This window comes from Nothobranchius furzeri, chromosome 15 (genome assembly GCF_043380555.1).
Source record: "Nothobranchius furzeri strain GRZ-AD chromosome 15, NfurGRZ-RIMD1, whole genome shotgun sequence".
NCBI classification, from domain to species: Eukaryota; Metazoa; Chordata; class Actinopteri; order Cyprinodontiformes; family Nothobranchiidae; genus Nothobranchius; species Nothobranchius furzeri.
The window spans coordinates 56,412,805-56,438,259 of record NC_091755.1 but is presented as its reverse complement, the minus strand read 5'-3'; the positions used below and the strand labels follow the sequence as shown (position 1 = coordinate 56,438,259).

The 25,455-nt window shown below is 42.0% G+C and overlaps 1 protein-coding gene across 1 annotated transcript; it reads left to right on the top strand.

The window, feature by feature from the left end:
- bmp7b (bone morphogenetic protein 7b) lies at positions 1-23,650 on the top strand. The gene is made up of 7 exons (XM_015968302.3): positions 1-536; positions 17,169-17,361; positions 18,497-18,645; positions 20,192-20,395; positions 21,200-21,276; positions 22,960-23,070; positions 23,362-23,650. The coding sequence occupies exons 1-7, from the start codon at positions 137-139 to the stop codon at positions 23,509-23,511; spliced, it is 1,284 nt and encodes a 427-aa protein (XP_015823788.1). The 5' UTR covers positions 1-136; the 3' UTR covers positions 23,512-23,650.
- The last annotated feature ends 1,805 nt before the right edge of the window (positions 23,651-25,455 follow it).

Here is a 25,455-nt window from a genome sequence, read left to right as displayed (position 1 = left end):
GGAGCGCTTCCCTCAACACGGGGCTCATTTTGGTTATTGATTACAGCCTGACTGTTGTTTAAAGTAGTTCAAGATTCCCCTTTCCCCTCTTTGTTTCAGCGAGCACTTCTGGGCGCAATTACGCACGGCGAGGATCATGGCACAGATTTTTGACAGACGCGCGCCAGCTTTGCTCTTGGTTTGGAGCTGCTGTGTCCTGGCGGATACGATCGTTACAAACTTTACTTCGGACAACGAGTTCCACTCCAGTTTCATCCACCGCCGACTGAAGAGCCAGGAGCGCAGGGAGATGCAGCGGGAGATCTTGTCGATCCTGGGGCTGCCGCACCGGCCGCGTCCGCACCCCCACGGAAAACACAACGCTGCTCCGATGTTCATGCTGGACTTGTACAACGCGATGACCACCGACAGGGACGAGAACAGATACTCCTACCCATACAAACCCATCTTCACCACCCAGGGTCCCCCGATAGCCAGCCTGCAGGACAACAACTTCTTGAACGACGCAGACATGGTGATGAGCTTTGTGAATTTAGGTAGGCTCTCTGATTATTTAGATTTATTCAACGAATTATTTGAATTTCCATCTATCCCGAATCAGTTTTCTATTTTTTTAAAGACCAATGAAGGTCCTGTAATAGGATTTTGGTCACCTGCTAGAGATTTAAGAATCATCACTTCTGAATTTCTGCATAATTATGTTCATACCTTTAATTATTGACAACTAAATCCTAGTTTTGGTGCTACAATCCTCCTGAGGAAGCACATTATTCTCCAACACCTGCCCACACATAAGGCTCCAAAACAAGCCTATAGTGCAGCCGCCCAGCTAATAGTGTCAGATTCCAGTGCACCCTTTTATTAAACAGCTGGGCAATCAGGTGCTTTAATGTGGAGCAAGGAGCAGCCATCAGCTAAAATGTCAGCCTTGCCTTATCTGAAGAATGAGTGAATCAACAGAGGAGAGGGTTCAAAGTGCACTGGGTCTTCTCTCTGTCATAGAGAGCACAATCTAAGGTCAGTCAATGATCTGAGCTGGTGAATTCACTCACTGTAGGATGCCCTGAACTTAACGGAGTCATTTTGGTAAGTGTTATCTTAGTCACAAAGCTCATAAAATAAGATGTATTTTATTTGATCTCAGTTGATTAATTTAAGTTACAACATTAACTGGAAAAGCCACACTATACATTTATTTAACAAACCATTGGGTAGCTGCAGAGTATTCATTTGGCACAAGACAATGAAATGAATGGAACCTGAGAAGACTGTTTCATGCTTCAACAGCAACAGAAAAAAAAAACGCTGTACTTTATGAACTTCTGCTGGAAGTTTGCTCTAAATCCTGGAAAATGATTGTTTAAGTGTTGGCTGGAGCGAGGGAGGTGACACTGGCTCCTCTACTGTAATGTGTAATTACTGTGGGAGCTGATGCTTTGTGACTATTTTCAACAAGCTGAAACACAGACAGATTTTGCCAAAGAGGCTGACAAAGTCAAGGACCAAAGGCGAGTTAGCGGAGTGCTTTTTGATTATCATCAGCGAGGGTGAGTCGCTGAAGTCTGAGGACAGAAGGAGTTCAATTTGCTCGCTGTCTTTTAGTTGTCAAATATTAAAGTCATGCACATTTTCTTTGCAAGATCTTGCACAATCTGGTAACACTTGTTTGTTTTGAATGACTTTATGCTACTACTGCAGGGTTGCAGGTATTTTTTGTAGTTTCTAAGGTCAGCTGTCTGTGGAGCCATCTTGAATGGGGTTGACTCCAAAAGGCAATCAGTTGTAGATGAACATCTAATGATTAGTTCCAAATAGTTTTACTAAAACCCATCTGGTGTTTTGTGAGTTGTTATGCTAACAGCCTCTAGCAAAAACGTTATGGTCCAGTTTATTTCCTTCGACTGCAAGCAGAAGGAACGCCATGTTCCCTCCACGGCTCGCAGTTAATTTAGCTCAGGTTGAAGCATTCTTTCGGACAAATGCTCAGCATTCTCATGATTGTCTGTAAACGTCACACAAAAAGCCTTTTTGTCATTTCATTCTGCCCGTTCTTGCAGAAATCAGCATTAAAGCTTTAATGTTGCTCATTCTCATGTGATAAAAAGCAACATTTATGAATGGTGAAAGGTTTGAGACTGTCTGTTACAAATCAGTAAATGGATTTTGTCCTCACAGGTTCCTATAGAATGAAACATGATATTTAATTGGGCATCAAGACTTAGTGGGTGTTTCTCATTGTCAAGGAACCTCGCCTTGATGTCGTGGCCCCACCCCGGTTGCCTATAGAGATACGTCATCTGGAACTGCAGAGAGGAGGTGTCTTGTAGCCTAGCCTTGGTCAAAAATTACCCAGAATACACCAAGGTATTTTCAAAAGGATGGCGGATCAGAAGCCGGCAGCTGCTTCAGGGGCAAATTTCAAGTTTAAAAGTAGGTCAACTAATTTAAAATGTTTTTGTTTTTAGATCCGAAGAAGTTATCTATGGTTGGTTAGCAGCTTAGTAGTTGCAGTTTCGGTGGCTAGCAGGTAGTAACTTGCTTATATATTTAATTTAACAAACATATACACAATTTAAAAAGTGAAAGGCTCATTATACATTTACATTGAAACTAATATGTATAAAATATGATGTTATCTCCCGTGTCACGTGACTTTACGTGACCGGCGTGGAAGCCGCGGTCACGTGATGCAAGTCTGTTCCATTTAATCGTTTTCTTTGACCAAGGAAGGACAGTGTCCTCGTCAGTAAGGCGCCTGGCCTCACAAGACATCGCCTCGCAAGGCCGGGCACCTTGGCATTGAGAAACACCCTTAGATCCACTCTCATGTATTTTACATCCAATTTTTTTGGTTATATGTTATGAAGCGGACAATATTTTTCAATAACTGAGAACCATTTAGTTTATTTTCAACAACATTTTGATTAACAGTAAAAACTAAACATTGTCACTTTAAGGCCATAAAGTATCATCAAACTCCTTTAACATTTCCTGATTTAACCATTGGGGGGCTAATATAAAATTATTTTTTATGATTTGGGTCTTTTTGTCCTTTGTTGGTTTGAGCAGTCATGTTATTCCAGGTCAGGGTGTGTGAGGGACTTGGGACAGACCCCTGACCAGGGATGTCCTCTCATTGAGTCAGTGTAGTTTAAAAGCCCAACTGTGTAAATGACTTACAGCATACATTCACAATCCACACTGCTGCAGGCAACGCGTGTCGCCCAGGCTCTGGGTGTGTGTCGGACATTTAACACAACACACAAGTTCCTGAAGGTGGTCACACTTAAAATACTTTGTGTACTTGTAATGACTATTTACTGTAGTGCTTTTGATCTCTGGCAGCATTAGCCCTCAGCCAATGTCAATTAAAGCATTTCCTCCCAAACAATCCACAAATTCCTTTACCTTTGGCAATGCAGGCCTGTAAAGTTCAGTTTATGCTAAACACATACAGTCACCCACTTTTAACCAACACACACACACACACACACACACACACACACACACACACACACACACACACACACACACACACACACACACACACACACACACACACACACACACACACACACACACACACACTAATAAAATCTAACCTGAAACTGTAATTTAGATCTCATCACTTACAGGAAAATACTGATAATGATGAGATCTGCTATTTGCACCCAGGACCACTGGGTGAGTAGTTGGGTAGTCACCTGTGTGTGTGTGTGTGTGTGTGTGTGTGTGTGTGTGTGTGTGTGTGTGTGTGTGTATGTGAGTGTGTGTGTGTGTGTGTGTGTGAGGGTTGGACCAAGTCTACTGTGAGATGTTATCGTGTGGTGCGTTAGTCACAGCTTCCTTGTTTTCCCTGTTCTCATGCAACCCTGCATGGATTATACCAGCAGTGGTTGTATAGTGGAAACAAGACTCAACAATAGAGGTGTGGTACCATGGAAGACACATGGTGATGGTTTTATCATGGTTGTGAGCAAGGCTGTTACTCAAAATTGTTCTTTGAACTAGAAAAGCACAATGATTTAGTATGTCTGCTGCTTTCTGTCTCTTCTAGGGAATCGTTATGTTTTTATCAGTATCAATAGCATTGTCGATTCTATCGATCCAGTTCCTTATCAATTCCTTTATCAATTATGGTGAATAATCTATTTATTCACAATATTTAACTTTCTCTTGTACCATGTTCAGCGCCTTGAGCTTCCCGATAGGATTGCGGAAGGCATTGATTGATTGAATTCCAGAGTAGTTCAACAGGTTGCAAAAATGTGGTTGTACAAAGCCTCCTGCATTATAACTATCAATTTATTCATGAAAAGCAATGATTTGTAAATGAAAATGGATGGATGGCATCATTTGTACCTGTATCAGTTGGAAAGATCTTTTTAAATGTTCTCCTTTATGCTCCCTGTGAAGGCAAAGTCATCTTCTTGTTCGGTGCGGTGTTGCTGTAGCTTTTGCAGAATGGGGAAAAATCTCCCCACAGGTCAGACTTTAGTTGCTGGAGTCTGCTAGCATGGAGGTGTATGTGTGCTAGCTTGATAAGCAGTGTTAGTTTGTTGGTTACCTGCAGTATTAACAGGACGTGCGAACGTCACAGATGCCGCTGCGTTGAAATTCACTTGTCCGGAGTTGGTCCAGTCACTTCCTTAAATGTAAGTGAACGAGTATTTTGTGCCCAAATGCTTTTGCATATTTGTGGTGTTTCCTCCCCTTGATGAAATGTCTACTATGCAAGTTTCCCTGTTGTCATTATTTCCCATAAAATATTATCCAAACGTTTGAGCGTTTGTGCTGCTTAGATGCCGTGTTTCCTGCTTTTGTAAGCTACGTAACGTGTGTGGTGATATCACTTGATAAGGGGAATCGTTTGAAAAGGAGGCAAAAGATTCCTAGGAATTGGAACAATGGGAACTGGTTCTCAACAAGAACCGGTTTTCAATTCCCACCCCTAATCTCTTCTCTTAACTTTTACAATGAAAGGCCTAACATTCCTTAAAGCAATAGACATCTTCTTGTGGCCTTTGATGCCAGAGCTTTTAACTAAGATCATCTGAAGTAGAGAAATGACAGAGTTGTTGAACCTTAAAGTTAACCGGTTTTAGATGTTCATTCAATACATATTTTATGAACGTTTTATTAAATACCTTTCTATGTTCCATGAGATTTTTGCAAACAAATAAAAATGCAGAAGATAAAAAGATTGATATGGTTTTTATCATCCATTCATGGGTCTATCTAGAGCCCAGACACCCTGCAGCCGCTTGTATCCGAAATCTCGTTCTTTCAGTCACCACCCAAACCTCGTAACCATAAAATAGCGTCGGAACACACATCAATCGGTAAATCTAGAGCTTCGCCTTCTTCTCAGCTCTCTCCACCACAACAGACCGCTACAACACCTGCACCTTTTGATCTCCCACTCCATTTTTTCCCTTACTTGTGAATAAGACCCAGAGACACTTAAACTCATCCACTAGGGGCAGGACCTCATTCCTGACCCGGAGAAGGCATTCTGGGATTTGGAGGAGCTGAATCTCATTCCAACTGCTTCACAATTGGCTTCAAACCAGTCCAGCAAAAGTTGGAGATCACATTCTGATGGCATTTTTGCTTCTGCGATCACCTGAGTCACATTCCGCTTGTGTTCAAAGTTTTGTCAGAGGTGGGAATCGAATCTACCTCTGACTGGAGACTCTTCCAGATATTTCCAGCAGACCCTCACAACACATTTGGGCCTGCCAGGTCTGACTGCCAGGTTTCGATGGTGGGGGAGGATGCCGGCCACTGACACGGCATCCTCCCCCACCATCAAAGCCAACTCACCACCAGGTATTGGTCAGTTGACAGCTCCACCCCTCTCTTCACATGAATGTCCAAAATATGTGGCCGCAAATCAGATGAAAAAACAACAAAGTTGATCATCAAGCTGCGGTCTAAGGTATCCTGGTACCAAGAGCCCATGAGGACACCTTAAAGCCTGTGCATGGTGTTCATTATGGATAATCTTATCAGAGATGTGGGGGGGGGGGGGGGGGGGGGGCATTACTCCCAACCACACCTCTCTAGGTCTTACTGACATTGTCCAGGAGAAGTCCCCCAGGAGAACAAGGGAGTCACCGGATGGAGCGCTCTCCAGCAACCCCTCCAAGGACTCCGAAAAGGGTGGGTGGTCCAACCTGAAGTTTTGTGCGTAAGCACAAGCATCCATCAAGACCCGTCCCCCCACACGTTGGTGGGTCCTTCCCTCATTCCCTCTCATTCTCCAGGGTAAACCCCATTTTACAGGCATCAAGATGGGGGGAATCTTGTATGCCCACCCCTGGTCAGCGCCTCTCATTGGGGACAACTCCAAAGTGCTAGACAGTCTAACCCCTCTCAAGGAAACTGGTTCTGGAGCCAGAGCCATGGGTTGAGGTGAGTTTGACTATATCTAGCTGGAACCTCTAAACCTAACAAACCAACTCAGGCTCTTTCCTCAGACCGCCAAGGTCCCCGCCTTTGTCTACGGCTCATCTCGCAACCCACCCGACCCCTTTGGCCCCTCCCATGAATGGTGAGTCCATTGGAAGGGGGGCCCAGGTCTCCTCTTTTAGCCGTGCCTGGCCTGAATCCATGGGTGAAAGCTCAGCCACCAGGCACTCACCAATATGATCCCATCTTCAGTCCTTGTTTCAGAGGGGGGCCCCGGTGATCCCCGTCTGGGCGAGGGAACTCAGTTTCCATATATATTCATCAAAAGGGGTTTTTGGGCTGCACTTTGTCTGATCCCTCAATGATGAGACAATTTTTTCTTAAAATGTGGTACAACCCCCCCCCAAATGTTCTGTTTTCGATTGTATATCAATGCTACGAAATATACAGTACAGGCCAAACGTTTGGACACACCTGTCTTATTCAATGTGTTGTCTATATTTTCATGACCATTGGTAGATTCTTACTGAAAGTATCAAAACTATGAATGAACACATGTGGAGTTCTGTACTTAAACAAAAAAGGTGAAATAACTGAAAACATGTTTTATATTCTATTTTCTTCAAAATAGCCACCCTTTACTCTGATTACTGCTTTGCACAATCATGGCGTTCTCTTGATGAGCTTCAAGAGGTCGTCACCTGAAATGGTTTTCCAACAGTCTTGAAGAAGTTCCCAGAGGTGTTCAGCACTTGTTGGCCCCTTTGCAAATGTTCCTGCTCATGAAAATAAAGAAAACACATTGAATTAGAAGGTGTGTCCAAACTTTTGGCCTGTACTGTACATCAGAATCTATGTGATTTAATTGTTTTTGTTAGTTAAACACGTTTCAGTTTCACATTTCAGCAGCAACCAAGTTCACTTTTAGATGTCAGCTCTATTTGATGGCGGTACTGTTCACACGATTGTTAAACAAAACATCTGCTTTCTCCTCCCGAAAAGACTTTAACACCAATCTGAAAAGTTATTTTTGGATTTGACTTATTTCCACATGTAGTCAGAAAAATTTGGAGTTCTGTTGTCCATATGTGGAAATAAAATAAAGTGGTCCCATTCAATAGGTTTAGTTTTAATATTGTATGTGATCTCAAAAAATCAGTTGTGATCACCCATGCTTTTTAGCAGAATTTAACATTAGTTTGTAGATGTGTACACTTTGTGTTATTTTTTATTTTGTCACAGTATCATCTTTGACAGTTTGTCTGGATTTCCGAGTAAAATCATGTGAAATGCTAAGTGATGTAGTCCCACTGGAAAATCAGATGCTACCAGGGAACATTTAATTGTTCTGTGTTTGCTGCTGTTAACCAGCACCAGACATGATTCATCTCCCAGGTTCGAAAACAGTAAATAAAATCCTCAGATTCTTCTTCTTGCCCTCATTTGTAGTCTCGCTGCACTTTGGTGATTTCAGCATCTATTTGTTTCATGTTGCAGATGTTGGTTCCTTTTAGCAGAATCTAGTCAACTTTTATTTGTCTAAAAACAAGGCAGCTAGCACAAACTCTAGGTGAGTGCACAATGACCTGATCGGTCACCACCTGACCCTCCACTGTTCACATCTGCTCTCATAGCAACAGTCCTCCTCTGGTTCTTTCAGCTGTGGCCTGATAGCGAAGTTATGGAGAGCAGATGAGGGAAGAAATGTCAAACTGGAGAATTAGTTTGGATGCATTAGCGGTTTTGGCTTTGAGACAAAACTCTGTCACCAGCGTTGTCTCTCATTTTGCCACAGGCTCAGACACAGTAGTGTCGCGCTCTAGACACACATGCAGTTGTTTTTTTATCATCTTTAGTTGTCTACTCATGTTTTTGGCAGTGATGAGCTCCAAATATATGTTTTTAAAAAACACACTCCTATCTCGCCCTCGTGCTCTCCCCACCCTTCTCTGTTGCTCCTCACATTCCTCTCCACAGCGAGCTGCCTGTGGTGCTGAGGTTAATACAGATGTTTCTCTCTGTCTGCAGGCCAAAGCAGCTGTGCAGAGAAACTTTATCTTTTCAGAATGCAACAAGTCCCCTAAACTCAACCTCCTCCACCAGGTCTAGTTGTGTTTTCAGTCCTTTTCACACACGCACACAGGACCACCTGATACCCCGGTTTCCTGCCTACCCTCCTGAGCTGGCAGTATTGATTGTCAGCGCTGGCCTCTGAGTTTTAATCAGTTAGTTATTATATGGCCCCGGCAGTGCTGTGTGGTGTTTAGTCTCCAACCTCCTGCTCTGGCCTTCACCTCTAGAGGTTTACACCTCCTGTGCTCCCAGACATAAAACATTTCAGCACTTTCTCGAGTTCTTTTGTATGTTTTTCCATTCTCCACCTCCCTTCCCACACACACACACTTCCCCTGAACTAAAAACAAGGCGATCTGTGTTTTCTGTGCCGCTTGTTGTTATAAACACACATTTTGTGGAATCTTTTTTAGTAAACTACTAAACCTATTTTTTGCTTACTTTGAACCACGCAACAATGTGTTTGAGGAACCTGACCAGATCTTTGCTGAAGGCCAGGCTTTTATTCATGCAGATTCATGCCATAGCTTCTGTGTACACCCCCAGAGGAAATAAAACACACATGTGCGTGCTTGTACATGCTTGCATCCAGGTGTGGACAAAGGCATGTTTACTGGTTTAGGGTCTGCAGCTCTGGAGCTGATTAGTGTTACTCAGGGCATGTTGGTGTTGCTGCTGGACAGAGAGTGAGCCGTGAGGAGTGCTGCAGCTAGTACACAGAGTTCGATCTTATCACCAGGTAATTTCCCATGACACACTCGGAGATTGAATGTAATGCATTGGGATCTGGTGCAGTAAATATGAGCGTCAAGTCAGAATGAAGAATTTCTTCTAGCACAGGTGTCAGGCAGACTTAAAAGCACTCAGCAGACGAGACTGAGAACTGTCTTCGTTTTTTAAATTTTTCATTTGCGATCTTGTGGATTCACCTGCTGAACTCCAGGGTTACATCTGGCGGTACTTAGCTGAGCCTGCTGTCTGCTTGACCGAGTAGAAGCACTTGCTGTGAGGGATGATGAAACTCACCGCGGGTGGGACTTGATAATGTGGCCAATGGTCAAATAGTCCAGATGTACGAAGCAGCAGGCATTCTTGCTTTGCTTCAGTGATGGAATGACCTCCATCTTTGCCAGGAATGTTGGGCTCATCTGAGTTTTTTCCAGTGAGTTCACTCGCTTTCTCTAAATCCCCCTTTTGCCTCTCTCACTGTAGCTCCGACCTGCAGTTATTAACACGCTCTGTAATTTGAAGAAGGTGAAAACATCAAAAGGAGTTTAGAATAAAGGAATCCTACATTTATGATGTGTGAAGTTGAATGTATTTTAGCAACTTAGCCATCATCTGGGTTACTTTGGCCTCTTCTTATCAGAGAACAGCAGCGTCGAAGACTCCCCTGCACTCCTACAATAACGGGTACCAAGCGGTGAAGCTGAGAGGGCAGCTGTGAGCCAGAGCACAGCCAGAGATCCTGGGACCAATAGCTCCACTGCAGCAAAAACAAATAAAACCCTCTAGCGTGGGCTCTGATGGGCAGAAGGGAGAGGAGCAGTGAAGCCGGAAGCGTATATGATGGGGAAATGTTTAAAAAAGGAAGAAAATAAAGTAATGCACTCATTTCTTAAATGGAAGTGCTTTTCTTCTTCCTAACGTGGGACTTCACATGCTTGTGAAACTCAGTGCAGTAAAGTGTGTTTTTGCACAGTAAAGCACTATTTTTGAGCCACCTACGCTTCCCAGTCATCAGTTGCAATGTGTTAGTGCTTTAAGCAGATGACTGCGTTAGCGGAAGCCCGTAACATTTACCAGATTCCTCAGCAGGCTCCAACATTTCAAATAAAAGCTTGTAAAAACACAGCAGCAACTGTGCACCACTGCTTTTTATGAAACGTTATGAACAAGTACAGGGGACAGGTTTAAATTTATTTACAAAAAACTGTGTTTCTCTTGCATTTCCTCCACTTTTACCCAAATTAAAAGAGCCTATAATTAAACAAAATAAACAAGAAGCTGTTAAAATCAGTGTTCCAGCAAGCCCATCATGTGCACACAAGGTGCCATCTGGGATGCAGGAAGAAATAAATGTTGAGAAGTTTCTCCTCATGCCAATGAGCGTCCGGGATGCGAATTTTCCTGAAGTCTATAATAAGAGGTGGCTTGGCTGGATGAGGAGGGTGTGGTTCTTGTGGCCTCTAAATTAAAGAACAAGAAAACAAGAGGAAGAGGGAATGAGTAGAGGAAAACTGAATGGCTGCGGTAGCTCGTCGTCGGGTTGTTTTATCCTGCAGCTGAGAGGAAATGCAGCTGGTTGAAAGGATGCTCCTGTGTCATCTGATGGATTCATTTATGCATGCAGACGAAGTGATTTTAAAGGATGTTAGAGAGAATAACTGCATTTCCTGGAAAACCAAGCGGTGATTTTTAAAGCTAAAGATCCAGCATTGCTTTAAACAAGCGAGAAAAAGACGTTTGAGTGGTTATTTTTTACATTTCTATTAGCTCCAGACTGTTTGTGTGTCTTTTATAAGTTTGTGGTCCGCGGTGAAGCATGAGGTGGAACCACCTAAAGGAGGACGGCTTAAGCTTCATGCGTGCAACGAGAGGAAGAGGTCAGCCGAGCTGTCAAGTTTAGAAGGCTCGAGAACGTTTGGACTGACCGCAGCTCTTCAACGTAAAGCCTTTTCATCCTGTGGTTGCAGCTTCCTCGCACGCTGCAGGTTCACACACACACACACACACACACACACACACACACACACACACACACACACACACACACACACACACACACACACACACACACACACACACACACACACACACACCATGGAAAGTTAACTATCGTCAAGTGCGAGTGAGTTATAGCATGAAACTCCGCCGACCCTGTCAGGGCCTAGTGGGAATCCATCATGCAGGAATGATGTCAGCGGCACTTGCTAGTGGACAGGATGTTTCCTAATGTGATAATCGCCCTACTGTGGGCAGTCACTCGTACCCAAGAGTTCAAACTGTCTTTATTCTTTATTGGATAAACATCTTGAAAAATCTGCCCCCTTTTTGCTCTCTGTTTTCTTCCCTTTTTGCTTTCGGAAACTGTGATGTCTTCCAGAACAGTTTCCTGTTGGTGCTATGGAAATGATCTAATCCAGCTTTGATTGACTGAAACATTCTCATTAGGTGTACCAGGTGTGCTATTAGAGTTAATGAGCTCTGCAGGATAGTGGTGATGGGAGGGGGGGGGGGGGGGGCACTTTACTTATCAGTTCAGAGAGAGTGAGAGCGGTGCCAGGGGTGAGAGCGCCCCTGCAGAGTAGCGGAAACGTGCGAGTAGGGCTGAAGGGTGTGAGGGTGCTGAACAGACACTTGGGTTAATGTGAGCCGTCAGATCTGTCCGCTGCTGCTCCGAGGCCGGAGGTGTTGGAGAATTGTCTCAGATCCACAGGAAAGCATGAAGAGAGGGACGAACTAACAGAGAGGAAACACTGTTAGAGGACAAGATGTGGAAAACCTGACCTAAATATGTTTCCAATGACATTAAAGTGGGAATTCACACTCGTCACATAAAAAAAGTTATGTGAAGCTTCTTTCTGTTAGAATCTAAGGTTTGACAAAATGCTGGCATTTTGATGACTAAATAATAAAACAATCATCATGTAAAATGATAATATGAGCACAGGCCCAAGTTTCCTCACTTATGTTTGTGGAAACTGTTTTTCGCTAAAGTCGTTTTTTCCCCCCAAAATTAATTCAGCTGTTTATCTTTTCCCAGAATAAAGCTTAAATCATAAAAAGGTCCATTCTGGAAATTAAAGCGATGGACAATACAAGCTCTAAAAAGACTGTTCTGCTGGTAAAAGTCCACCATGCTTCTCCCCATTACCAGTTGAGCTACACGTTTTGATGCATTGTGAGAAAAGCAGCAAACTTAAAATCTTGACAGGAATCAAAGAACAATGGGTGAACAGTGATCCCATGTGATTTCCTTCTTTTTGGTTTAAAGGCGAATGACATAAACTTGAGGGATTTTGTGATCTTTCAAGTAAGGCGAAGAGGATAGCAGAGAACCCGCTCCGTGGCTGAGAATTTCCCAGTGTGTACTGGACTGCAGCCTAAGTTGCGAGTAAACCGTTCCGCTCCGCTTCCAGCGTGAAATAGGGGTTAGGGACACAAAGTAGACTGGGTATGCATCTACAGCACCATAGCAAACCAGTCTGCGCTATAACTGCCCATATGTGTAACACAGGGCCGTGCTGGTGGTGGTAATTTTTCCGGAGGAATTGTGTGTAGGCACCACAGAAACAATGAAAAGGGCCATAAAAAGCCCATCTGTTACGGTAGAAACAGTCTTTGTTCGACGAGTCTTGTTCGTTCTCCAGGGATGAAAAGAGAAATGAACATGACATTCTCACATCCCATTTGGTAGCAAAGGAACTTAATGTGTTAAAATGGCAGAAACAAGGCTCTCCTCTAATTACTTCAGAACAAAGAGGACAAGTCAAACACCGGGTTGTGGTTTTGATATCACCGCTTTGGTGGAAAAGGCTTTAGATTTTCCACTGATGCATGTAGAGACACACAAAACACCTGACAGCTTTTGTTCATATTCCTGTTATCTTCCGTTTAAGTATGGGAGAACACACTAGAACAGCTGAAACCATCAATCAGAATAAGATGCAGATGTTAGCAGAGAGCTCATAGACCAGGTGTACAACATGCATTTGAAGGATGGATGAGTTACTATTATCTCATCGTGAGTGTGTGTGTGTGTGTGTGTGTGTGTGTGTGTGGCCAACTCACTGTAGAAGTGTGTCCCTCTTTGTGTCTGTTGTTGCATCTCTAATTATGGATCACAGCAGCCCATAATGATTGTGTAACTGTGCTGTGACGCACAAGAGCTCACTTTACTTTACGTGTGTGTGTGTGTGTGTGCGTGCACACATGAACTCTGGCCTATAGGATCTTAAGAACTTCCTGGAAGATCATAATCAGTGTTGTGTAAAAGTAAAACAGGCTCAACATCAAAATGAATTAATGTTCAACTCAAATTTTTAACAGAAATTCATTAAAATTTTGACTGGACATGTTACACACTAAACTGTGAGCGCTGCAGACGCTGCACTTCTAATTTCTACTGCAAACAACTATGAGATTGCTTGTAAACAGGCATTTAATGTTACATTTATGGTAATGTAATGGCTTATTTAAAGTGCTTGTATGAATTGAAATGACATATTTGGCTCTAGAGTTGTTTTAAGAAAACAGAAATAGACTTCGAACTGGTTCCTATAGTGACTACAGCCATTAGCTCATTGGTCTGGTCAGAACTAATCTCATTTTCTAATCTGAGGTTGTTCAATGAGCTTTGGACAGCAGGAAATATTATGTTTATAACATTTTCACAGAAACACTGAACTATTTCTTTCAGGTAAGCAGTTTCTGAACCACCATCCAGGTGTTTTCAGATTTAGAAAAGCGTTTACAGTAAAGGTGTTAGGGGTCTGGAGGGCAGGTCTGGCTTTTTGAACAGAAGGAGTGCACCTGCACTGGGTGACAAAAGGAGGGAGAGGTCTGCGCAGCAGCTGCCTGAAGTATAAAACAACTGTGAGCAGAAAAAACCCCCACTACTGCTATAAATCCCAAAGCCTTTGTCGTAGAAGGTCTCGTTCCCACCCATGAGTCTGTTTGTAGTGCAGCTTGTTTTCTCTGCTAAATGAATTCCTATTACGATGTTTATTGTAAAGAACAAGTTTGTATTTGACCAATCAAAGAGAAGCAGGACTTTCTGAAGAGTTATAAAAATGATTCAAAAAGTCTGAATAGTTTGTGTGATAATAAGTTTATGACATTTTCACTAATGTGTTCTTATTCGGAAAACAGTGATTAATTCTTAGTCGTCATGGGAAAGTGGTTCACAACCTGATCTGACCCGAGAGGACTGAAAGCAGCTAAAGCCTGTTAGAAATGCTTTCAGGGTTTTTAAGTGTTTTACTCAGAGTTTGGGTATGACTCTCACTCGTATGAAACAGGATTTCAGTTGTGCGATTAAACGCTGTTTAATCAGCTTATCGTAGACGTAATTAAGGGGTAGGAGCTTTGTGATAGACCCGACTGACCCAGACTGCAACAAGACACGAACACAGAGAGGGTGTGCAGAGGAGTCAAAGCCTGGATGGATTCTCTTGATGCTCAATCCTCAAGGTTAAAGCAGTTTGATGTGATCGTCCTGCTGCACTCCTGATGATGTGCAGAAACAATTAGACTGGGCTTTTTTGATAATTCAAGCATTAATTGGGACTATTTAATCAACATTTGGAAAGCATGATCTGCTTTATACCTGTTGTAACTGGATACTGCTCTGTGGAGCTGACCACAAACCAGCGGCCCTCTGGGTCCCAAAGTCATGAAGCAAAACTGATCAAACAAAGACTTCATATTTTCCCTGCAGTGGTTGATGGAACACTTGTAAAATATGAAATGAGATTAAAGACTCGTTGAGACCAAAGTCTTGCAGAGAAAAATCAGTTTATGTCACGACGCGCAGGTGAGCTGAGCCGGAGGTGAGGATCCACATGCAGGGGAAGAAGCAAGCAGGCAAACTGGAATGTCTAAAGAGTCTTTATTTACACAGAGCAGGCAGGACAATGAAACAATGAACCGACAAGACACAGAACTGAGGCCTAGTCCACACGTAGCCGGGTTTTTAAAAAAAACGAATATCCGCCCCTCCAAAAACTTGCATCCACACCACCTCGTTTTAAAAAAACTCTGTCCACACATACCCGGATAAATACGTTGTTAAGGACATGCCAGACCTGTAGGCGGCAGTACTTCCCCCGTTCTTAACCTCGTCCTTCCTCTGTGGTCTTCCGCAAGGAGCAGTAATTCCGCTTGAAAAAACAAACAAGCAAAAAGCGCTTGGACAATTGATAAAGCGAGCGCAGCTCTGAGGGCATCCATGCTCTCGGCTAGTGTAAACACAGGTCGCACACGTGATGTCAGCAATTTTTTGTCGCGGAAAGTGACGCTGCGGACCTTAAAACACCGGTTTTGTCCGTCCACGCGCAGACACCCAAAATGGAGAAAACACAGATCTTCACTTTGGCCGGAGTTTTTAAAAAGATCCGTTTTCGTGTGAAAAAACTCTGTTTTCGTGTGGATGACAGGCCAAAACGTAGAAAAATATCTACGTTTTGGCAGATCCTCGGCTACGTGTGGACAGGGCCTGCGAGGGTTTAAATACATGAGGGCTGGGAGCTTGGGTGATTGGAAAACGAGAGGCAGGTGGGAGTAATCAGGAGACACAGGACTGCACAGAATGGGGAGACAGGACAGAGTGCGACAGTTGATGATGATGAAATTAGCACCTGGCTCTGGCAATAATTTTCTATATATACCCTAAAATCATCGAAGAATCATTCACTATGACAATCTGGAAAACAGATGCTCCCTTATGTGATTATAATTCCAAATTTGTAAGAAAACGTTGAAGCAACTTTTAAAAAAGACTTCCTCGGGACAAATTCCCAGATAGAACCACCAGCTGGATAATAACATTCCGTGTTCAACTATAAGCTTGTGATTATTTTGGTAGTTTTATTATGCAGCTCTGGGAACGAATCAAGGGCGCCCCCAGAAAAGTTTGAAAAGGGTGGCCAGACGGGGCCAAATGTGTTTTTGGCGTGGGACACCAAATTGGTTCTTGTGGTAACTCTAGGAGACTTTAGCCTGTGGCGATCCTTTTTTTAAATAAAAAAATATGTATTCAAAACTTAAGAAACGCAGGCATTTCAGAGAAATACATTTCATTTATTTGAAATTTTACTACAATATATATATATGTATTTTTATTTAATTCTCCTGTCGCAGCTATTTTCTAGGGTTGGCCATAGCCCCCCTCGGGGGTGCCACTGGAACTAATGTTTTAATTAAGCTTTTTTCCATGTTTTGATGTAATAAATTAAAGTATGAAAGAAAGTTACTGATGGAGAACCATAGTAGAGATCATCCCTTTAGTTGGAGCTACACAGAAAAAGATAAATATTGGAGTGACACCCAGTAATGGGCACTGACCCCTGGGATGTCCTGTTGTGACATAAGAGGAGCAAGGCTAGGGAAGAAGAGGCGGGATGACGGGGGTTGTGGAAAGCAGGGATGTGGCAATAGGAAAGAGCAGGGATGTGGGAATAGGAGCCCCAACTCATGAGAACCAGATGAAGGGCAGACCGGATGGCTCTCTGGGGCTATGAAAGGAAGAAAGAGGGAAGAAATGGGCTCATAAAGCTGTCACAGTCTGCCTGCATCTCTTTATCATGACTCAGTGTGTGCCAGATGCATTGCTTTGAATGCTACTATGAATGTTTCTACCAAAAGCCAACATGTGTACTTTATATCTACAGACGTGTCTAATCAGGGTCAGGGGTCAGAGCTTGACAAGCTGCATCAGGTCCCTCAACCTATGTTGTGCAGCCTACGGGGAAGAATCAATACAAAAATGAAGGAGGAAAACACGTATCCACCAACTTTACAAACATGTGTTTTTTTTCCCTGGAGGTTGCAACTCAATACCACAAAAAAGCTTTTAAACTCTCTATGAACTCACGCAGATCTATGTGCTGCCCTCTTTAAGATGGCGGGAAAGCTGTTCACGTAGAATTAATTCTATGTTCTTATTATTTTTTTTCCAGTGGAGCACGATAAGGAGTTCCTGCCAGTGCGGCGGCATCATCGAGAGTTTAGATTCGATCTGTCACGGATCCCAGAGGGCGAGGCGGTTACTGCCGCCGAGTTTCGCATCTATAAGGACTTCATCCATGAGCGCTATGACAACGAGACTTTTCGCATCAGCATCTACCAGGTGCTGGAGGAGCACAGCGACAGGTGAGGAACAGTAACCATTTTACCTGATTAAATGACTTCAATCAAGACCAGCAGGTTTTGGTGATGAGGACTTTGGATTAAAGTGAAATTACTCCCGATGAACAAAGAATTTTTCCACTCAGAATGAAGTGACTCTAATGATGTTTCGATCTGATGACTTTCTTTGACTTTGCTGTGTCTGAGGAAACGTCATCAGAGAAATGATGAAAAAAGGATGAAATAAAACTAAACAGCTTTATATTAACTGACAGAAAAACCATGGAGCTATTTTTTAAAATACACTTCTTTGACTCTTGCAGAACTGCTGGAACAATTATAAAACAACCAGGCTTCTTCAGAGGTCGGAATAAACTGAACTTTTAGCTTCATGCTGTCAAAATCCAGATTTCAGTACACATGTGTAATTTAGAAGTTTTGATCATTTGGCGTTTTCTTCCAGATCAGACAAAACTAATCAAGGAGGAACATCATTTACCTGCAGATGTTTGAAAATCAGCATTTAAATCCTTGTGGTTCATCTGGACCACAAGGTGCATGACTCAGATAGAAACCAAGTCCCCGGTCTGTCCTTAAGGTTCAGTTGTCTGCGGGGAACAACACAATCATTTATTCCTCTGCCGGGGACATGCCGGGGACATGAATGGACCAGGGCTCTGTGACACACTATCTGCTCAGTCAGAAAATGGGTCGGGATACACGAACGGCTGCATAAAGAACAAGGGATTTTAGTTTGAAACTGTGAGAGATTAGAAAACCCAAAGTTCACTTGGATATGCACTATTTCCTCACTCATTTCCACACAGTTTTCTTTTGTTTTCTCACAGCTGTGAGAAAACACAGCTCTCATTTTGTCTTTCTGGTTCGCCCTCAGAATTCCAGTGAGTGATGGACTGTGTGCAGCATATGAAAGGACCGCTCGTTTATAAAGCTATTATTGTCAATTAAGAAAATGAAGTGCTCCCCTGGGCCTCACCATCTGGTGCCCTCCCTACTTGCCTCTCATCACTCTCTTTGTTTCACTTCGTCACACTCCTCTGGTTCTCTCTCCCTCCTGTCTATGGCTCTGTGCTCCAGTCTCGATAACTGGCTTTTTTGTTGCATGCATGTTCTAACTAGGAATATGTTTTCCCTGCAGGGAGTCAGACCTCTTTCTGCTGGACTCCAGAGTTATCTGGGCAGCAGAGGAGGGCTGGTTGGTGTTCGACGTGACAGCGACCAGTAATCATTGGGTCCTGAACCCTGGCAGAAACCTGGGTCTGCAGCTGGCTCTGGAGAGCACAAATGGTAAGGGGGCATTCTTGCCAGTAAATTCCCTCATGTCACAAAACACACACACACACACACACACACACACACACACACACACACACACACACACACACACACACACACACACACACACACACACACACACACACACATTTTAGATTTTGTGTTATGCTTAATGATGTTGAATTAATTTGCAGTATACTCATGTTTATTTGTCTTCATTTATGCAACCAGAAACAGGCTAAGACTTATTCTGCAATAAAATACAACACACATATAAAGGAGAAAACCCTAAAATAGGACAAAAAATGTATATATATATATATATATATATATATATATATATATATATATATATATATATATATATACATGTCAGAAATCATAAAAGAAACATTTATCTAAATAGTAATTTTATTTATTTATTTTTATTTATTTTACTTATATTTTTCTTCCCAGGAGGATAAACTGCTTGAGATGTGGCATCTCGTTTTCGAGCAGGTCCTCCTACCATACAACAAGTAAAGAATAAGAAGGCAACGTCGATAAACCATAACAAACTAAGAGAGAGGGGAAAAAATAATAATAACACCCGCTGTGACTTACCCCATGTATCTCTAGGCATAATTTTATTTATAAAACAATAATGCACATGCATCCAGTTAATAATAGTTGCCAGTCAGTATAAAATATGAAACAAATAAAATAAATCAAGGCGAAGACCTCTTCACATTTCCTTCCCATGAAATCCTCCTGACCTAAAGCACAATAAACCTGCATTTGTTATTATATTGTTATTCAAATGTTCTTGTAAACACCTAAAACAACACAAGCGCTGCTGGATTCTGCATGTTTGGACAGAACTATGAATATAATTCAATCAAAGTAATGACCACAAAGTACATCGTAAAATGTGTTTGGAATAAGTATTTCTAAACTGTTCCATCTGGATTAGAATCTAAACAAACCCAAATGCTGCATTTCCCACAGAGCAGTAAAAAAAAAACACGAGAGCTGGCATTAAAACACTCGAGTCTGCAACCGAGCTGCTATGAAACCAATGAAATCAGGTAATTTGTTCTCTGATGAGAAACACCAAACCCTGTTTCTCACCACCACTATCCTCATCTGACCTACCCTCAGCATCATTTAGCAGGTATGCAGTAAATACGCTGCACTATCTCAAAAGGCACAAACGTTTGTTGGTGATCAACTTTATCAGCAAAACACCAGGCAGTACAAGCGTGTTTCACAGGATGGCAGGATGTTACATGTTGGTGAGGGAAACAGATGCTGCTTTCAGGCTACGTTGTGGATGTTTGTCAGTGTGTGATTGTAGGTTTGGAGCTTTATGGAGTAGCATGTTCAGACAAGCTTAAGGGACAGCCTGTCACCAGACATGATGAAGGAGAAAGGGTGAAGGGGGAAAAGGATGAGGATTTACTAAAATAAAGCTCATTTTTAAAAGTTAAGTTGGGAAAAGTGATTTTTGTTGCCCTTCTCTGCCCTCTTGATGCTTTATTCCTCTGACCTGTTGTGTTTTCTCTCCCCCACCCTTCAGGAGAGAGTATCAGTCTTCGTGTGGCAGGGCTGATTGGTCGCAGTGGACCTCAGAATAAACAGCCCTTCATGGTGGCCTTCTTCAAAGCAACGGAGGTGCACCTGCGAAGCATCCGCTCTGCGTTGGGAGGATCCAAACAACGAAACCCCAGCCAATCCAAAGGGGCAAAGAGCCAAGTGACACTCCGAATGGCTAACATCGCCGGTAAACACATTGTTGTCAATCTGCCTTTGGTTTTCTCACAGAGGGACTCAGTTGAGCAACATTCACTATTTGATTCCTCTGCACACAAATATCCAAGTATTACACTTCAGATGGCAATGAAACATTTAACGTATATTGCAGGCCTTTGTCCAGGAGGTGTGAGAGAGCTGTGTTTATGTGAAACATTAGACTGTACAGCTTCAAATATCCATCTGCTGTCTTTGTTTATTTACTCAAGCATTACACAGCATTTGGGGCCAAGCTCCCTGCATGAAGGTAAGGCACCGCAGGCTTTTATGGCAGAGCACATCTGTGGCGTGCTGTGGGGCAACCGGGGTCCAGACACATGGGCCAAAATGGGACTGTTTGGAACTGTGGATAGCAGTGGTCTTTAGCTTCATGATGAGAACCAGTCCCTCATAATCACTTCCAATGTGAACTCCTTTCAAGCACTAATGTACCACAGAGCCTCCATGGTCACCAGAGGAGCAGAAAGATACTGCTGGATAGAAAACAGATATGTCTTTTTTTTTGCACTTGGTAAAAAGAAAGAAGGAATGCTGAAATGAGTCTTCAGTTATGAATTTTACCAAACTCTATATTATTGTACAGATGTGTCTCAGACACTCAAATCCCAGCAATGCTACGGTTTGTTTGAAATCCTCACTAAAATGTGGAAGTGATTTTCTTCAACCAATAATTATTGTTAATTTCTTTTTGGATAACAGTGGCTTGAAGGTTAATTCTTCATCATAGTGTAATGGTTTACCTGCCCTAAAACATTGTTTTCTCTCTGTTCCCCAGAAAACAGCAGTTCTGATCAGATGCAGGCGTGTAAGAAGCATGAGCTTTACGTCAGTTTCAAAGACTTGAAATGGCAGGTACAGAACCACTTCATCAAAGACACTTCTTCTTTCACAACGAATGAATAAAATGTTTTGTAATATCAAAAAGATAAGAAAAATGCCACCAAAAGATACTTTGGACAAACAATGCATCAAGTATCTGGAAAAAGGCCATTTTCACCTGATACTTGGTACTTTTTCATTTACAAGCAGAGGTATGAGTCTGCAATATGGAACATTTTAAATAAAAAGCTATATTGTTAAACAATAGATACCTTCAAGGGGCGTTTAGAGGGGTGCAGAATGAATGTCCTTTAAAAGCTACATTTAAAAAAATAATAATCAAATTTTAATTTTGTCGGCACAACGCTAAGCTTATGTTTACATCTACCAGCCTCTAGGGGGAACTGTTGCACTGAAAGGTCCACTCAGCAAGAGGCTAGGACTGTGTAAAATGGCGGCCCTGTCAAGTCAAGCAGCTGATTCTGAGCCCAGAAGATGTTCTAATGTTAAATACTATTGTAAAGGAAACTTATTAGTAGAAATGAGCCCTTACCCTGTACGATATGCCACTGGACATGGTGCTGGCTGGTCCCATAACGTTTCAGCAGTGAACCAACACCCCAAAGGCTGGAAAATGTGTTCTGTTGTTGCAATACCACCTCTCAACACCAGATGTCACCAGAGTGTCCGTGCTCCATATTCAAATTTTAAGATGTTTTCTTGATGCATAAGAATGTCCCAAAGTGGACACCATAGCTCAGGTCTCTAAGTGACAGGGTGCATGTCAATTTCAAGGCGCCTGGCCTCGCAAGACATTTCTTGATGCATAAGAATGTCCCAAAGTGGACACCATAGCTCAGGTCTCTAAGTGACAGGGTGCATGTCAGTTTGAAGGCGCCTGGCCTCGCAAGACATTGCCTAGCGAGGCCAGGTGCCTTGCTTTTGAGAACACTGTCCTTCCTTGGTCAAAGAAAACAGCTAAATGGAACAGACTTGCATCACGTGACCGCAGCTTCTGTGGCAGTCATGTGACACGGGAGATAACGTTATATTTTATACGTAAAAGTTTCATTATAATATATAATGAGCCTTTCACTTTAAAAATTGAGTATATATTTGTCAAATTAAATATGTAAGCGGGTTACTATACCTGCTAACCACCGAAGCAGCAGCTACTAGCATCTAACCCACCATAGCTAACTTCTTTGGATCTAAATAAAATATTTCAGATACCAGCCCAATAGCTACAATTAGTTGACTTACATTTAAACTTGAAATTTGCCCCCGAAGTAGCTGCCGGCTTCTCTTCCATCCTTTTGAAAATACTGCGGTGTATTCTGGGAAATGTTTGACCAAGGCTAGGCTACAAGACACCTTCCGTGTATCCTTGCTCAGCTAGCTAAACGGCTAACGAACGGAGAACAGATGCCTTGGTAGAACATGAACATTGGAACACGCCTTGGCGGTTCCTGATGATGTATCTCCTAGGCAACCGGGAAGGGACCAAGACATTAAGGCAAGCTTCCTTGGCAAGAGTCATGACTGGGTCGTCTCAGTGTGAAAACTCGTTTACATGAACGATGAAAATAGTAACCATCATTTTGCAGACATGCTAAAGTGTAAGCTACGTGGGTTAGCACTAAAGGTTCCTATTGAGTGAATTTATACTAACCAACCAGTCAGATGAAATACCTTGTCTGCCCCATCCACCCACAGGACTGGATCATTGCTCCAGATGGATATGCAGCATATTACTGCGAAGGAGAGTGCGCCTTCCCTCTGAACTCCTACATGAATGCCACAAACCATGCCATTATGCAAACACTTGTGAGTAACCACAAAACCAAAGAATAAAATGCAAAAGATTTGTTTAGACTTTATTAATCTCGCCAGGTGATAAAACATTTGATAAATGCAGATTATATTTTTACTCTGTGGTTTCAGGTCACAACATTCTGTGTTTAATAAGCCTGAAAGTTTCCAGTGTGATCAGTCTTATTTATTTATTTTTTTATTGTCACACGACACCTAACAAATGCCACACATTTACGGTGATCTATAAAACAAAGTGAATTGCTAAAATATAACTTTAATATCTGATTTTCCTTTGATTTCCAGGTTAATTTCATCAATCCCAAAACGGTTCCTAAACCCTGCTGTGTCCCCACACAGCTCAACGCCATCTCCGTGCTCTACTACGATGACAGCTCCAACGTAATCCTCAAGAAATACCGCAACATGGTGGTCAGAGCTTGTGGCTGCCACTAGGACCGTCAGCGCCCTCACCAGAACACGTACTGTACATACAGATGGGGATGGGGGGTGCACTGTGTCAAAAAGCTGCAAAAACACACCGCACAGAGTGGTTTGTGCATCTCGTGTTGATGATGTGTGACCAAACAGGACTTCGACGAACTTAAAGGGACAGTTCACCTCAACATTAAAGGCTGGATTGTATGCTGAAAAAAAGAATGTAATAAACACAAATACAACCAAATTATCTCTGTTAACAGCTGTACATACTGGCTTTATACAAATATCCTGATAGATTTTGTAATAAATGTCACAAACTGGCATGTAGTAACATATCTGCATGTTTATAGTTCCTATCAGTAATGCTTTTATTTATTTTACTTCTGATTATTTCCTCTGTGTGCGTGTGTGTATATATATATATATATATATATATATATATATATATATATATATATATATATATATACATATATATACATATATATATATGTATATATACATATATATATTAGATTAGTAGCCATTTTGTGCATATTGCAAAAAAATTGCACATTTTAGTATGTGCAGGTATTTTTATGTATAATATGATGACATTTCTATTATTTTCTTCCTGAATCATCTAGTAATTTTCCTCAACCTTTTCAGATATCTTTATAAAGCCAAATGTTCACTTGTTGAATACTTTTTTATTTTTCACACGTTTGCAAAGTGAACACCCTCAAACACAGTAAATCTGTATATGTTTGATGGATCTTGATGATAAGTGCTCCAAAACTCCCAGTTGCAAATGGTTGGAGGCTACATATCCATGGGATTTACATTTATTTGTAAAGTGAACTTTCTCTTTAAGACCTCTCATGCACACATACTCATGTTTGTGCTTTCTACTGTGTGATCAAGATACTTCAACTTGATTGTACTGAATAATCATCCACAGTTGCTTATATTCATGCTTAGGATCAACATTATAGTTTATTATGGTACTTTGCCAAAGTTTTAAATCACTTCTAATTTCTTTGTGGCCTGGGTTAACAGTTCTTCTGTTTTTATACAGTTTTTATAAGGTTTTCTGTGGACTTTGGCTGCTTTTTCTGTTTCAGTCTTTGTTTCTAACTATGGCAACACGTTAAACAGACAACAGGTGGAGAAGTTTTCAGGAAACATGTCTGAAAAGCACCTTGTTGACATTCTGATGATTTATGTTTCTAAAGGTAGGATTGAAATGATTTTTTTGTCAGCTAAATCGTCAACTCTGGCTCGTTTTTCATGTCTGAATAATTTTTAGTTACGTTCTAATTTGGTTGTCTAAATAAATAAAAACAGTCCCCGTACAGGAGTAGGCAACCCTGGTCCTGTTGGCTTTCCAAAATCTTTGTTGATCCTGCTGTTGATAGGGTCTTCTCCCTTTCTGGTCAGCTCATTCAGAAGAACGAATAAATGAATGCAAGTCAAAGTGGCTAAAAGAGCTATTTTCTAATCCGCTTTACCTTAGACCCTGGATCGCACATATATTGTACTGCAATTTAAATGAAACGTAATGATGGGTGTTTCGACCACGCCAGTCACGTACTTTGAGATTTATCAGCTTGTAAAAGTTTGTGATTAGCATGACTACATCGGCACATCGCATATATGACGTCACCACATAAACTCCTCTCTCCTAGCATAGCTGCTACTCACCACATGGCCAGCTTTAAGGTGGTTCTTTCCTCCTGAAAGAAGGATTTGAAGTTTGCAGAACTTACAGCCATTTTCCCTCAGTTTTCTCCGTGTCTGGCTCGATGACGTCCCTTTCGTGAAGCGCATTTGTAGTTCTGGACTTATTTTCACACAAAACCTAAAATAGCGTTTCCCCTCTGTTCGAAAATAAGTTTGTTCTTGGTATCAAAATGCATATTTAAAATTCACGGACATCACATATGAAATCCATAGCAAGTAACAAGTGGAATTAGAAAA

Excerpts from the sequence above, each read along its gene's own strand:
- bmp7b (XM_015968302.3), top strand. The coding sequence starts at position 137 with ATGGCACAGATTTTTGACAGACGCGCGCCAGCTTTGCTCTTGGTTTGG. Across the intron at positions 17,362-18,496 it reads CTGGAGGAGCACAGCGACAG|GGAGTCAGACCTCTTTCTGC; the intron begins GTGAGGAACAGT and ends TTTTCCCTGCAG. Across the intron at positions 18,646-20,191 it reads GGCTCTGGAGAGCACAAATG|GAGAGAGTATCAGTCTTCGT; the intron begins GTAAGGGGGCAT and ends CCCACCCTTCAG.